This window comes from Echiichthys vipera (genome assembly GCF_963691815.1).
Source record: "Echiichthys vipera genome assembly, chromosome: 20".
Classification (NCBI taxonomy): domain Eukaryota; kingdom Metazoa; phylum Chordata; class Actinopteri; order Perciformes; family Trachinidae; genus Echiichthys; species Echiichthys vipera.
Genome location: NC_139845.1, coordinates 17977321 through 17989761, shown reverse-complemented (window position 1 = coordinate 17989761; position 12441 = coordinate 17977321). Strand labels below are relative to the sequence as shown.

Genomic DNA, 12441 nt, shown 5'->3' with positions numbered 1-12441 from the left:
CTGTCATAACTATAATGCTAGTAACTAATTCAACACAGTTCTTTATGGTTTCAATTTTCCAAAATAGTAGTGGGTGTCATATATGTGATTCAATCGAAGAATAAGTGAATCAAAGCCAAGATTTAAAAATGTAAAAATTTTAAAATTTTAAATTCTTTAAAGCTGTATTAAGTAATTTTGACCACTAGAGGGCAGTAAATACTTAAACAGATTCAAAATAACTAAATGCTGGCTTAATTATAGTAGGGCTGGTTTATCTGTTTAACAATTGCCCCTTTACACATGAGGCACACACCCTTGACATGAAAAATTATCGTTTAATTCCACAAACTACATTTTTCTAATTTGGGGCATATAATGACCAGCAAATAATTAAATTATCTGCATTGAGACCCACTCGTTTTTTAACGATCTCAGAGGTCCCGTGGGGGTCTAGCTGAAGGGGCGGGACTTGGCCACTCTATGGGCAGTAAAACAGTGTAATTGGTACAGCGTACATTAAACGTTCACACAGAGCAAGAGAGTCCTGACCTACATCAGAAACCTCTAATCTCCTTTCAGACCAACATCAGCAACATGACCTGACGTGTGTGTGAGTGGAGAGTGTGTGTCTTCATTTTCTTCATGCGTGTGTTTTTACAGTATAGCATTTCTACTTGCACTGCCTCCTGAATGTATACAAACTGTAACTCCTGTGTGTGTGTGTGTGTGTGTGTGTGTGTGTGTGTGTGTGTGTGTGTGTGTGTGTGTGTGTGTGTGTGTGTGTTTGTGTGTGTGTGTGTGTGTGTTAACCACATGAATAATGCAGTCCAGCATTTAGCTGCTTTTATTACAGTTTTTATTAGAGCAACACACACAGTCAGGCATACAACCTCATGCATACACAACAATACTTACACACACTTTTTTGTTGCCCATTCACACAGTCATACATGCATGCAATATTACATACACTTATACTGTGCATACTTACAGTATTATTTCGTCCTCTGTGTGTCCAGCAGCAGTTTTGGCAGCTTGCAGCTTCAGTTCTCGGTGGAATGCCAGTCTACTGGCTATTTTCTTCAGCAGCATCAGCGTTTTCTTTGGAAACAGCTCCTGGCTGTTTGTCCAGTCAGCATGACTTTACCTGTGTAAATACTTGTTTGTGTTTCACAAGCAGAAAAACTGTGTATTTAGCTATTATTCCATGAAAGTTTTACTGAGTTCACATCCTCTCCACCAGCATCACCTCCCTTCCAAGTTCAGTGCCTTGTGAAGGGAAAAGGTGTGGTGTATTTCATATGCCATGTGCAACATTTTATCCTCCATAAATAATGATCCAATTTCAATATTCAATACAAATTAACCTTCCTTGAAAAAATAAGAGCATCTCTGTACCACTGTGTTGGACAGGAATGAACATTTAAAGCCACTCAAATATGAAAATATCCAATTTTGATGCCTCCTGGAATAATATCAAAAAAGACTTGGCAGACAGCAAATACTCCTGTGATCCTAAGAAGTTCATTTCAATCCCTGACTGTGATTATGTTCCTACTATAGTCACTGCTACATTTGTAACATTTATTTATTCACAGTTTAACATTTTTTTAGTTTCTGTTTTAAACTCCTCGTACACCCTATGCGTGTGTAAACACAATGTAGAATTCTTTCTGTGAATCTTTTTTTCCTTTCCTCTCCTCCACCTCTCTCACCATCCTGACAGGAAATTGAAGAAGCTGGTGCGTGAGTTGAAGGATAAAGGACAAACAGAGGAGGAGATGGAGGAGGAGAGGCCTCCACAGCAGTGGAACCTGGACTACGCTTTGGCTCCCTTTGAAGGCCTCACACCTGAATACATGGAGATGAGTGCGTACACACACACACACACACACACACACACAGGAAAATAGCTTAGGCATCATGCGTTTAAAATGAGTACTCCTGTACATCACTGTCAGATGTGTGAAATCTTTATCTGTGAGGACCTTCTCACATTCTCAACATATGGATGTGTGTGCGTTTTGGTTATTAATCACAAACACACACACACACACACACACACACACACACACACACACACACACACACACACACACACACACACACACACATACACACACACACACACACAAACACACACACACACACACACACACACACACACACACACACACACACACACACACACACACACACACACACACACGCACACACTCTCTCATCAAGACCGTTGTTGAAGCACCTTCCATTGACCTGACAAGGATCTTGACCAGAGGTGTGAATAATAACTCTTGCCTGTCACAACAAACAAGTTAGTGTCTTGCAAAAGTGCACACACAGTTTATGCAATAATTAATGTATATTCATGTCCATCACAAACCAGAGCACATAAACACTGGAGATTAAGGTTATTTCTCCCTGTGACGGATCTTATTTGCTTTGGCCTTTCAGATGTTTCTCTAGTTATTGAAATAGAAAATGGAAAGGGACCTTTATTGTTCCTTAGATGTGTGAATTTGATAGTAGGTCTGTCTCCGGCTCATGTTGGGAGGTTAAATAAAACGTACTCAAGGAGAGTTTTAGGAGCTGCAACCTGCAGCCGTGTTGCCTTTTAAATATCTGTAATCACTGCAGGTGCCCATCACTTCATTTCAAGGCTGTATTACATATTTACAGGGTTGGGTAGAAACTGATTACACATAACCAGGATGCAATTATATTACAACATCTAAATAATTAATCTGGGGCAGTGATTGGCACTGCCAGAAAAAAGGAAAACAGATCACTATGTCATTATAACATAAAAGGTTTGTTACAACAATAAGTTTCTCATGTTTTAACAACATATTTTTACATATACCCTCTGGTCTTGCAGTCGTTCGTACTGTGACATGTTCACTGTCTTCACGTCAAGTCTGTGAGGGGGAGAGACTGCAAAGCCTCTGACAGACAAGTCTGTTTCACTCATTTCTTTGGAAATGCCCAAGCTACAATCATGTACATGGTGATTGCCACAGAACGTACCTGTTGCTTCTTAGCCATATATTTAACCTCTATAGCTTATCCTTCTACATGTTTCTTTCATGATGTGGTTGAATATTATTTCGGGCCCACATGATTCCAGTACTGCTTTAATACAGGAATTGTTTTACACATTCATTCATAATTATATGAAAAAAGTTAATTTTGTGTTTTAAATCAGCAATTGGAAAAACTTCAACATCACCTCCGTATGCAGTTAATTGTGCATAATTAAATCAGCGAGGTCTGGTCCGAACGTCCAGTCCAGGACTCTGCAAGTACAGTGAAGTCCAGACATTTGGTTTCAGCCACATACAACAGATAAACCTCTAAATGACAGATAGTGACAGCTGATATGGCCACATGGATTATTTATGAGCATGTCCCCCACCAGGTCAAATGCAGTAAACATGCTGCAACAAGCCTGACTTTAGGAACTAGCAACATCTGTATGGGAATCATTGTGAACCAGCCAAACTGGTCAAAACCATGAAAATGTTGGTGAAATTGTAATTGGCAAGTAAAATTTAGTTTTGTTGGTAGTGTTCAGGCAAATGTGTGGACAACCTCTAAACCTCTAAAGGAAGAAGCAGTCTGTCTGTTAGAAATGTCTGCAACATAGGGTTAGAACAGTCTAGAGAAGTGGTGTGGTGGTATGATATTGTGAAGATTCTGAGTTTTTCTGGAGGGAGGACAGAGGGAGAGAAAAACAGAAAAAAGGCATTGCTGATGTCGCTGCAGGGCACAGCGAGGAATGTCAGAAATGTCTGAGCTCGACAGGCAAACACACACTCACACATAGCTGTTAGATATATGAATGGGTAGTTCTGGGTTTGTGTTAACTCATGTATTATTTGTGTGCTTGTCTGAAACTATGTGTTGTATTTGTGCATGTGTCTGCGAGACTCCATGCTCGTCTTAAGGTGTGTGTGTCCTCTTTGTGTGCGCCTGGGCCAGCCTCGAACCCGGCAACCTCGGCTCAGGTAGATATTGAGGTTATTCTAAGCTGGCCCTCTAGCGATCGCCGCTCTGCTGTCATATTTTCTTCCACGCTATCTTTGTCTTAGCGTGGCGTCCGGAGGTGAAGCCGTCAGTCTCCAGCGCGCTGGAAATCCCCGTTCCCACACTGCTAAAGTTCCACTGCGCCGATCATAGCTGTTCATGGGGCAATGTCTTTCTCATGTTTCCTCTTCACATTCTTAGGAAGCAGGTAACTGTTGTTTCGATCATTTAGTAAATGTTTGTATCAGCAATAATAAATAATAAGTGATAAAGCTTATATATATCAGCCTGCTGGGGTTAGAGATCAATTTCTAACCAAATTTTCTGCATATGCATCTACATCTCAGGACTGTCCTCAGACTAAACCCTGAACCAGTTCCAGAGCAGTCTTACTACAGCAGACCTATGTCCCTTGGGCAGGCCTTGACAAGTCTCTTTTAAGGCACCTTGTGTTCTGGTTATTGAAGAACTATTTAAGTTGGCAGTAGTGAATGAGACCTCTGCTGCCAACATCCCTAAAGTACTAATATCCAGGTTATTGGGGTGTATCTGTGTGATTATGATGTACTATACAAGAAATTCTCATCAACTCAAAGTTTTAATTTTTAGTCATGGATTTTGTGTCTCTAGGTTATCTAATCAGACTTACATAACACACTCATAAATACACACAGTCCCAAACTCTACTTCATCATAAAAAGGCCCAGTTTAGCTGGTGGAGTGGAGTGTGTAACCTTAAAAGGCATCATCTGAACCACAGCGAGCCTGGACAGACGGAGTGACTCCTGACCAGACAAATGACCATTCACCAACGTCAATCTGACTGTGTTTTCTGATTTTTTAGATTCCTTTCTTACATGTAAACTTCTCATTTGCTAGCAACAAGCAGAAATGGGTGATACAAGTAAATATTTTTTACACCAACTTCAACATAGTAGGGCATGTACAAAGATGTTCTCCAAGAGAAACCAGTCGCCTCATACAGTAGTGCTGCTTGAAACAGGAAGTTATCTCCTATCCTACATACACCTTTTCTCCCTGTGGTCATTCTGACTTCCTGTAGCACCATGTATTTTAGTCTGTCTGAGCTAAGCCTCTTCTGCTGGGGCTGTTTCCATACAGTCAGTGACTTGATTTTCTCATGACATCTGGCAACACTGACTGTTAGCTAGTATCTGTGTATAGCAAACTATGAATGTACACCAGATGCTATAAATCATCCACTGTTTTTTTTTTCTTTTGCATCCGCAAACTCTACAGGCTGTGATTTTTCACAGTACTTGTAGTGTATCTACCATCATAACATCTGCCATGTTGTAAACACAAGAGTATTGGATGATATGGTTTAATAATTATAAAATAAATAATTAAATTAAATTAAAAAATTGAATTAAATAATTCTTTAATAATTATATAATTCCCTCACATGATTGCCTCTCGTTACTATTTTAAACATGACAGACAGATAATTAGACATAACACAAATGTGACAACAAATGTACACATTATTCAACTTCCAGTGGATGACTGATGTGGACATCAATGGAGTTAGGTGAACTTTCATTTTGCAGCGGGTCTTAGATGTTTTCCCTGTTAAGGCTAGAAAATTGATTTCTCTCTCTGTAACAAATTCTTTTTCCCAAATATGAGTACTGAAAATCCCAGATGACCTGGGTTTAGAGTACCCTAACTAGAATGTGCTTTGAGATAAAGATGCCATAATTAACTCTGTGAACTCTGCTGCAAGGCAGTCACAGAATAAACAAGGCAATTTTGTAATGTTTGCAGCAGAAGAGTAGTAGACACCCATGACACTACTGTAAAGTAAACACAAGCCTCTAAAACATCTGATGTTTTTTCTCCATCAAACTGCAGGAAGAGACTTGAAGAAAGTCTTTGTTTGAACTGTGCCCTGCGGTGTAAATTGTAGCAATGGAAATCCTATAAGTGATTTGGTCGGCTTTGCAAGTGTTTGTGAGGATCTCTCATCTCATCTTTGATACAGATACATTTGAATGTCATCAGCATAATTTTGATAAATAATGTTAGAAATTCAAAAACATTGAAATATCTTTGTTATTGGTCTGGTGTGTGTGTGTGTGTGTGTGTGTGTGTGTGTGTGTGTGTGTGTGTGTGTGTGTGTGTGTGTGTGTGTGTGTGTGTGTGTGTGTGTGTGTGTGTATTTTTTGTTGTTTTCCTGCATACACTCTTGTGCCAGTATAATTGTGTGTACAGGGGACATGTAGCCATTGGGATTATGGAAAATGTGGCCTTCAATTCCAAATGCACAAATGCTAATACATTGTCTCATTTTTTATACAGCATCTATTTATGGCAGGCCTATTAAACATATTCACTCTACAATGAACTGAACAGTATATGTTGATGTGTGATAATCATATTTGATAATTGTTTATCTCTTTTCTCCAGTCATCCAGTTTGGTTTCGTCTCTCTGTTTGTGGCTTCGTTCCCGCTTGCTCCACTCTTTGCTCTGCTCAACAACGTCATCGAGATTCGTCTGGATGCCAAGAAGTTTGTTACGGAGCTACGCAGACCAGTCGCCGTACGTGCTAAAGACATTGGTAAGATGGTGGGACACACAAAAAGTAAAAGACAAAGACCAGAATTACTTTTGAACATTAGCGATCATCTCACATCCCATTTACTGTTCGAGTAGCAACTTGAGGCTGCGGCTGTATTATTTCTTTAGTGAAATTCTTGATATTGAGTTGGGGACAATGACATGGCCAGATAGCTAATACTAAACAGAAACAGGTTAAACATACACTCAGTGGCCACTTTATTAGGTGCTTACCTGGTGCTTAATAAAGTGTCAGTGTGGTCTTCTGCTGCTGTTCCCTCTCTGCTAGAAAGTAGGTGGTGTTGTGTGTTCACAGATGCTCTCCTGCATTCCTCTGTTGGAACCAGTGGATATTTGAGTTACTGTAGTCTTTCAATCAGCTCCAACCAGTCTGGCCATTCTCCTCTGACCTCAATTCTTTATCATTACTTTAAATATGAATTAAGGCTCAACACTTTTAATAGTGGTTGCCCGATTGGCAACTGGGCATCATCTTTTGTTTGCCGAAACTTAAAATGTGATTGCCATTTTTAGTCACCTCCTATTTTGAGTAATTAAGATACTATGCAGATATGTCAGCCTAATACTAAAAATGTGACATAAAATACCAATAAAGCAAGGCTGTAACAACGCCAGTGACAACCATTTGGAGAAATTGGCAACCAACGTTGGCACCACCTTTTTAGACATTTTTAAAGAAAAAAGGGATAGCAAACAGCAAAATGCTCATTACAGAATAAATTATTTTTGAATATTTGATGCATTAGACAGTTGTCCGTCCTCCAACTATATGGTATTTTGTTGGGTCTATGAAATTCATAGAGTGTGGTCTTTACCTACTGTGTAAAGTGTCCTGAGATAACTTTTGTTATGATTTGGCACTATAAATAAAATTGACCATTCTCTGTAATCCCTAGAGATGGTTGTGCGTGAAAATCCCAGTAGATCAGCAGTCTCTGAAATCCTCAGAGCAGCCCGTCTGAGGAACTCTGAACAACCATGCCACGTTCAAAGTCACTTCAATCACCTTTCTTCCCCATTCTGATGCTTGGTTTGAACTGCAGCACATCGTCTTCACCATGTCTACATGCCTAAATGCATTGAGTTGCTGCCATGTGATTGGCTGATTAGAAATTTGCGTTAACAAGCAGTTGGACAGGCGCACGTAATAAAGTGGCCGGTGAGTGTACTGTCAAATTATATTTACAATTGGTCTACCACACGCAATTTTATGACTTTGAATCTTGCTAGCATAACTTAGCTTTAGCTTTCTGGCTAGTAGCTGGGTTCTATGAGCTGAGCGGACTAGAATTTTTTCATTGTCACGTCATGCCCCCTGCATAAAGGACTAAAACTAGCTTAGCTGAAGCTACTGGATAGCACCATCAAGTTATGTTCTATGTAAACCTTTTGTTTTACAGAACTAGCTACATACTCCATGCAAAGCTGTCTAAATCAAATGTGTTAAATGGACTTATTTCCATTGAATGGATAAGTTATTGATAGATATTACCTGTAATATAACGAGCAGACACATTAGAGAATGACAACATGGACACATTTGTGTACACATGAAATGCAAGTCCCATGTTTTATGTAGAATTCTGAGAATTTTACAACCAAATTGAGCTCACTTCATGAGCTGTCAGCCAGTTAGAATTTTGTCACTTCATACAGATTTCTGTCTTTTCTTTCTCCTAACCCTGTTCACTTGAACCATCCACTTTATCTTCTTTCTATAGGTATATGGTACAACATACTGAGTGGAATGGGAAAATTCTCAGTCATTATAAATGTAAGTATAAATGCAGCATCCCTGCATCAATCTGCTAACTGAATTAGTGATGAAGGCAAATATATGCAGTAGAAATGCATGTATTCTATAATAGGTACTCTACATAATGCAACTGTTTAAAGGTCCCACAGAAAGCACTTACACTTCAATAAGTCAGCTCTAACTTCATATTGAAAGAAAATCATGCAAGAATTGCAGCATCACAGCATCACATGAAAATCCATCTTGTCAGGCTCCAAGTAATGCATTTGTGTTTTAGAGATCTCTGTTATTTCTGAAAAAAATAACCCTTACATAGCTAGTTAAAATGTCCCTGAGAAATACTGTAAATTGTTGTTAAATATTTGACTCATTTAGAATAACAGTGTGTTACAGTTCAAAGTTACTACATTTTACAAGGTCAGTTCATTCATTCGCTAGTGGTCAAAGGTTGAGAAAGATTGCACAACAAAACAATGCTTTGCCACTGACCTTGTAATCCGGCTTTTATCGAGTCTGTGATTTATTTGTGTGTGTGTGTGTGTTTGTGTGTGTGTGTGTGCGTGCGTGTGTGCATTTCATATCATTTATATACTTAACTGTTCTATTGCTGACAATGATAGCAGTTAATATTAAACAGAGATGTAACCTTCCTTTTTGCTTTGAGATCTATCATGACCTTATGAGATAACCGAATCATGTCTGAAACACCTTAACATGCCAATCTGTGGAGATCAAGGGGTGTGTGTGTCAGAGAGAGAGAGAGAGAGAGAGAGAGAGAGAGAGAGAGAGAGAGAGAGAGACAGAGAGAGACAGAGAGAGGAAGGTTCTGCTTATGATTTGTCCTTGGCCAGTGAACCAAATTCTATTCAGTTTACTTTTAATACTGAAGAGATTTGTGTAGGATTGAGGTAAAAAAGCAGCAAGAGCTTTTATTTATTGTAGAGCTATGGGGCATCAGATACATATACAAACACACACTGCCTCAGGATCTTTAAGGCAATGGAGAACTGGGAGCAGACTGCATACAGTTCTACAGACTTTATTACACGGCTTTGCTGAATACCTGACTTTGATCGGTCAATTATGGCATTCTAGGGTTGCTACCAACGCTATTTACGCAGCACCATTTTTTGATCTATATTTTGGGTCAAATTATTGATTTTCTGTGTAATAATAATGTAGAACATCTAAGTCATTATTGCAAATTAAGCCCCTTTAGGGTGATTCAAGACTTTGCATCAGAGTCCTGCCTCACCCTGTCAGGGTTCAATACCAGAATGACCCGCTCACTCTACATTATCCCTTTCTTATATAAGATAACTAAACCCGACCCCGGATAAACGGTTGAAGATGAGATGAGATGAGATAAAAGAATACATGACTCTTTTGCAGTCAGGAACACACATAATTTGTGTATCAGCCCTGTGATTTGGATCTGCTCAAAATGTAATGGGTTCTTTCTCAGGCCCATGCTTCACCCTTCCACCAAGTTTCATGAAAGTGGAGCCAGTTGTTTTTTCAGGATCCTGCAAACAGACAAACAAACAGAGCTAAAAACATAACCTCCTTGGCGGAGGTATTAAATATCTCTAAAACATGTCATATAAACATCTGCAAATAAATTGTTGACCCCATGCAGCTCTTTCATTAAAAAGTGAAGGAAGAGATTCAACAAAGCACAAGTTTCAACAGATAAAACTTCTTGTTTCATGGTGTGTTCCTTTTTTATTATTATTGATGCTCATTACATAAAAGTGTTCCTCTCTCTCACTCTGTCTCTCTTTCTCTGGAGGCCTTTGTGATTTCCTTCACATCAGACTTCATCCCTCGGCTCGTCTACCAGTACATGTTCAGTCAGACTGGCACCATGCACGGCTTCATTGACCACACGCTCTCCTACTTCAATGTGTCCAATTTCAAACCTGGCACGGCACCGCAGAATGTAGATCAAGGAGAGATCACCGTCTGCCGGTAAAACACACACACACACACAGACGCACACACACGCACACACACACACGCACACGCACGCACACACACACACACACACACACAAACACACACACGTACACACACACACACACACACACACACACACACACACACACACACACACACACACACACACACACAAACACACACACACATTCATGCATATGCACATAATTATAATTTGCTTGACTACCTCTGTGACGGACATTCATTACAAATGACAAATTCATATTATGATTATTTTATTCATCACTCCAGCTAGTCAATAAAAAAATACATATAATATATACCTTTTTCTTCTTTTCTGATATATTTGTCCCTTGTGCCAGTGGAGTACAGTACTTCTGCATTTTAGGAAACAGTCAAGTCAGTTCATCTATTTTTACTTCAGAGGAATTATGTGCTGTCTGAGGGGATAAAACAACAAAACTCTGTTGTAACAAAAGAAACATTCCCCTTCAGTGTCTGTATCTACTACCAATGGCTACCATTATCATGCTTATTTCAAGACTAGTATCCATTCAATCTGACTAACGATTGGAATCAGTTTCTTCTTTGATTTATGTTTATCTCCAACTGAATTTTCTCTTTTCTTTCAAATCTGTCATTCATACCAAGAACACCCTGACTTGCATTTGCACTTTCTTAAATTCACAATGGATGCAATATGGAATAATCACAGCCCTTTCCTGTTCACCATTTGCTTTCCAGTTTGTATCAGAAAGCTACCAACATACTCAACTAATATGAGCGTATTGGTATATGAGATATCAGCATTTCCTGCGTATACAATGGAAAGCATTTCATACTTAAAAAATAATATATCCTCTTCATAAAGCAACGTTAAGTGTTAAATTCAATAACTATGCAGAAGGACTGATGCATTTTATGACTGATAATTGCTTATTGAGCAAGGGCTACCAAAGATGAACTAGATGAAATAGGAATAATGCAAAAAGCTTTATGGTTAGTTTGGACATTTGTGGGTGAAAAAAGAAAAGTATTAGCACCAATGTATACACAAACCATAAATTAAAACACTTAATTGCCACAGGTAATCTCATTCTGGATGGCCAGAGGTCTTTTAATGACAAAAGTTTGAGTCTGACGCTACATACACACTGATACGTTTTCATTTTAAATGCATAACTTTTGCTCATCTGCTTATCAGTAATGACGTGTCCTTCCCTGACCCGTCACGCCTCTTCACATGACCCTTTTCAAGAAGAAGACAAACAACATCAGCCTTGACTACCACTGGATAATTCCATTGCCATTGCTCATCTTGTTGTTGATGCCAACATCTATATTTCTAATGCTACTACTGCCTACATGAGCAGGAGGCAAGCTATAATTTGCAACAATTCACGCATCCTATCGTCGTTATCGGCCAACGCTGTGTATACACTAGTGTGAGCATGCCAAGTGAACATGAATGCTTTTTCAGGGGTGTTATGGACGGAGATTAGTTTCAAAATGGTGCTAAAACGCTTATGAGGACGGACATCATGTTTGTTTTAAACTTAGTAGTGTGGATGTAGCCTGAGATTGGGTGGAGTTGATGATTTTTCAGATCTAGAAATACAGTGCACTATTGTATCTTCTTTGATTTTTCACGCATGCCAGTGGCAAGCGTCTCTTTCATATTATCAATATAAAGCGCTTTAGAGGAAAAGGTCACGTATGCCGGCGCCCACAGACAGAGGTCAGCCTGCTGTTACATAATGCCACAAATCATTACAATGCAAGAATACAGTCTTTGTGCCAATGTAGTGTTGTGCGTCACGCCCAAAACACGACAAGATACTGAACATACTGATACTGCTTATGGGCATGGAATTGGCTGGAGGATGTTCTAAGAAGGATAGTGTATGTATGTGAGGACTGTAAGCTGACAGTGTGTTAGCTGCTTATGGAAAATGATTCAACTCAGTATGTAATTAAAAGTATTTCAGATTCTCCAGACAGTTTTTTTTTCTATTTTCTGACTCAGTTAATTTTGGGACTAAAGTTGTATGGATGATCACAAGTATGTACTGTACAGGATGGAGGAGAAGAGGTAAAGAATAGATTCATGGATGG

General features: G+C 39.2%; 1 protein-coding gene across 1 annotated transcript in view; it reads left to right on the top strand.

Moving 5' to 3' along the window:
• ano2b (anoctamin 2b) overlaps positions 1-12441 on the top strand; it is a gene marked incomplete at both ends in the record, with an annotated part of 81890 nt that overhangs the window by 57533 nt on the left and 11916 nt on the right. Inside the window, 4 exons of the mRNA XM_083935021.1 lie at positions 1709-1851; positions 6439-6591; positions 8333-8385; positions 10160-10338. Of these exons, the coding sequence (XP_083791147.1) occupies positions 1709-1851; positions 6439-6591; positions 8333-8385; positions 10160-10338 (528 nt within the window). The remainder of the gene's footprint in view (positions 1-1708; positions 1852-6438; positions 6592-8332; positions 8386-10159; positions 10339-12441) is intronic.